The sequence below is a fragment of the Delphinus delphis genome, chromosome 9 (genome assembly GCF_949987515.2).
Source record: "Delphinus delphis chromosome 9, mDelDel1.2, whole genome shotgun sequence".
NCBI lineage: Eukaryota > Metazoa > Chordata > Mammalia > Artiodactyla > Delphinidae > Delphinus > Delphinus delphis.
Genome location: NC_082691.1, coordinates 93,693,832 through 93,697,127, shown reverse-complemented (window position 1 = coordinate 93,697,127; position 3,296 = coordinate 93,693,832). Strand labels below are relative to the sequence as shown.

Sequence of the window (3,296 nt, the reverse complement as noted above, 5' to 3'; positions counted from 1 at the left end):
AGTTAACACAGAGTCTTCCTGGACCTTGGCTCTAAAGCAGCGCCTGCTTGAGTGAGCTTCACAGTGTGGTACAAGCCTGCTCTGAGCTTCAGAAAAGCCTGTGCCTCTTTTCAGAGCAGACATTTGTGCGCCCTCACCCAGGGAAGCTGCTCCCTTCCACTTGCCCTTTCCAGTACTTCTGTCCCAGCACCATCATTTCAACAGGAGCCCACACTGGTTAATTACAGGTTGCTGGTGTTCCGGTGACCTTGTTCTCACGTGTGTAACCTGTTGGTAGGAATATTTTAATTCCAGATAACCCGCAGAGGGCATCATCCTAGAAGCTGATGAGGTTTTAGAGTATTGGTTGAGACTGGTGTGCAGATAAATGGAGGAGCCTTGGTGTGAACCATTAATCTCCTGTCCTGCTCAGCCTCTTGTCTGCACACTTTCCCCTGATCCAGTCAGTTTTCTTTTCCCTTCTTCTTCTTTTTTTTTTTTATATTTATTTATTTATTTGGTTGCACCGGGTCTTAGTTGCAGCAGGCCGTCTCCTTAGTTGTGGCTCCCAGGCTCCTTAGTTGTGGCATGCGAACTCTTAGTTGCAGCATGCATGTGGGATCTAGTTCCCTGACCAGGGATCGAACCAAGACCTGCTGCACTGGGAGCACAGAGTCTTATCCACTGCGCCACCAGGGAAGTCCCTTCCTCTCCTTCCCCTTCTTAAGGAGTGTCTGCTCACTGCCTCCTCTGAAAATTGCCCAGTGACTTGGTACAGGTGTATTCCTGATCTGCCTTGTGAACTCCTGCTTCACATAACCCCTTCTTTAGAACAAGAATATGTATGTGAAAAAAGGTTAATCTGCTTTGATGCCTTTATTATTTCTGGCTTGTAATAGATTTCCCTCATGTTTCTAAAAGGTAAGTTGTTCGCTTCAAAAATGAATATATATTGCTGTGAATTAAATGTAATTTATTCTCTGTGGTTACACTCCCATCCTCACCTAACCTCTGTATGGTAGTAGTTCTCAAGGTTTAGTGTGGGGAGAATCACCTGGCAAGCTTGGTGAAGTGTGGGTTTCTGGAAAGATTCAGTCAGTCAGCCATGGGTGTCAGGAATCCTAGACAAGCATCTCCTGGCCCCTGTCCTAGGTGTGGTCGGGGAATTCCACTACAGAAGCATTGCTCTGTTGTACTGTCCAATGGACATATGGTGTGAGCCACACACATAATTTAAGATTTTCTAGTTGCTACATTAAAAAAAGTAAAAAGAAACAGCTGAAATGTTAATATATATTTTATTAACCTGGAATGATATTAATCTAAAATATCATTTTAACATATAATCAATATAAAATTATTAGGAAGATACTTTACATTTTATTTTTCATAATAAGTCTTCAAATTCTGGTATGTATTTTACATTCAGAGCTCATCAAATTGAAATTAGCCAATTTCAAGTAGTCAGTCACACGTGGCTAGTGGCTATTTGTTTTGTGCTGGTCTCAGCCTGCAGATAACAGTGCTACAGCTAGAAATGCCTGGGGGGGACCCACCTGCACCCTGGGTGCGCCCCAGACAGACATTTCCTCTTTCAGAGCTGATGTTGTGGCCGGACCAACACTTGCAGTTCTTACTAGGATTGTAAGACACCCTCAGCAGCAACCGTCAGGGAGCTTTGCGGACACAAGGGTTATGACTCACAGCTTCCGGAGGGTACACAGCACGCCCCGGCCATGCAGCAAGGTCAGTACTGGTTTGGTATTTGTCTATGAGCCAATTTAATTTCAATTCAGAAATGACTTTTGATCCAGCAGATGATTGGGTGTTTTGGAAAGAAATTGTAGGCATCTCCCTCATCCTAGGAGGGTGGTCCAATCCGCCCAACTCGGATAAAGTGAAATCTAATTCTCTCTCCATCACATGGCTCCTGACCATTTGGCAAGACCGTATTTATCGTCTTTAGGTCAAAAAGCTTTGCCCCCCAAACTAAGACCTGAGGTGTGAATGTCAGGAAGCAAAAGTTAACAGCATCTGGTTCATCATTGCAGGCTTTTTCCCCATCTTCCCACACCCACACTGTTTTCAACCACTCTGCAATGTTCCAAACATCTTCTCCCCTGTCTTCGTTCCTTCTTCTACTTCTCTTTTCTTCTTTCCTTTACTACCCTCTTTTTCAAGTGAGAAGCAGAGTTCAGTAGAAAACAGCTGAAGGGTTGGGGAGACAGAAAAGGGAAAGATGAAAAGGAACAAATCTTGTCCTCCTACCACTGGGCCTTGAGTCCTAGGAAAAGTCAAGAAAAACAGTGGTGTCCTCTATCCTCAGAGTCAGGGTTTCCCCTCTGGTGTGAACTGAGGCAAAAGGGTGCCCCCCCACCAGGCAGGAAGGAGTAGGACCAGCTGCAAGTCCGCACTGGAGTCCGAGGTCTCCTCAGCAGACACGAGGCCGTCCGCTGCCCTTGGTTTCGGAGGTGGCCTCTGCTGGGTGCCACCGGCCCGGGGAACATACTCAACAAGTGCACTGGCTCTTCTCCCTCGGCCCCGGGGCCATGAGGACAGGACTGGAATCCAGGGGGAGGCTGCCCAGGGTGCCCTCCCCGTACAAGGGCAGGCTGTGGCGAGCCATCAACTCCCTGGCCATCAGCACGAAGACCTCGTCGATGTTCTTGGACTCCTTGGCAGACGTCTCCAAGACAGCCAGGAGGCCGTATTTCTCAGCCAGTGTGCAGGCATCCTCAAACAGGACGTGCCGTTTTTCCCACATGTCACATTTGTTCCCTGGGAGTGAGAGAGAAGCAAATATTCCGATGAGTAACTTAATCTGGTTTTTTAAAGGTGAACTTCAAAGAGAACATTTTAGTTTAGCAATATGCGCACATGCATTTGTTCACAAATAGTTACTGATGGCAGATTTACTGAAAATGAACCCAACGATGAATGGAAACAGAGCCACTATCTTTTTTTTTTTTTAATTGAAGTACAGTTGATTTACAATGTTGTGTTAGTTTCTGGTGTACAGCAAAGTGATTCATATATATATATAAAATTTCAGATTTTTTCCATTATACTTTATTACAAGATATTGAATATAGTTCCCGGTGCTGTACAGTAGGACACACACACCTGCGTGTCCGGAGCCTGTGCTCCTCAACGGGAGAGGCCACAACAGTGAGAGGCCCATGTACAGCAAAAAAAAAAAAAAATTGCACAGACTTGAAGCAGACAGGTCAATGAGTTTTGGCAAATGTCTATGTCCCATAACCGCCATCCCCCTCAGGACACAGAACATTTGCAATTCCCCAGAAAGCTCGATGAGG

General features: G+C 45.8%; 1 protein-coding gene across 1 annotated transcript in view; it reads right to left on the bottom strand.

Annotated features, from left to right (window-relative positions):
• Positions 1 to 1,859: 1,859 nt before the first annotated feature.
• Positions 1,860 to 3,296, bottom strand: part of RAB19 (RAB19, member RAS oncogene family) — a 12,528-nt gene continuing 11,091 nt past the window's right edge. Inside the window, exon 4 of the mRNA XM_060020025.1 lies at positions 1,860 to 2,757. Coding sequence (XP_059876008.1) covers positions 2,489 to 2,757 — 269 coding nt within the window. The 3' untranslated portion in view covers positions 1,860 to 2,488. The remainder of the gene's footprint in view (positions 2,758 to 3,296) is intronic.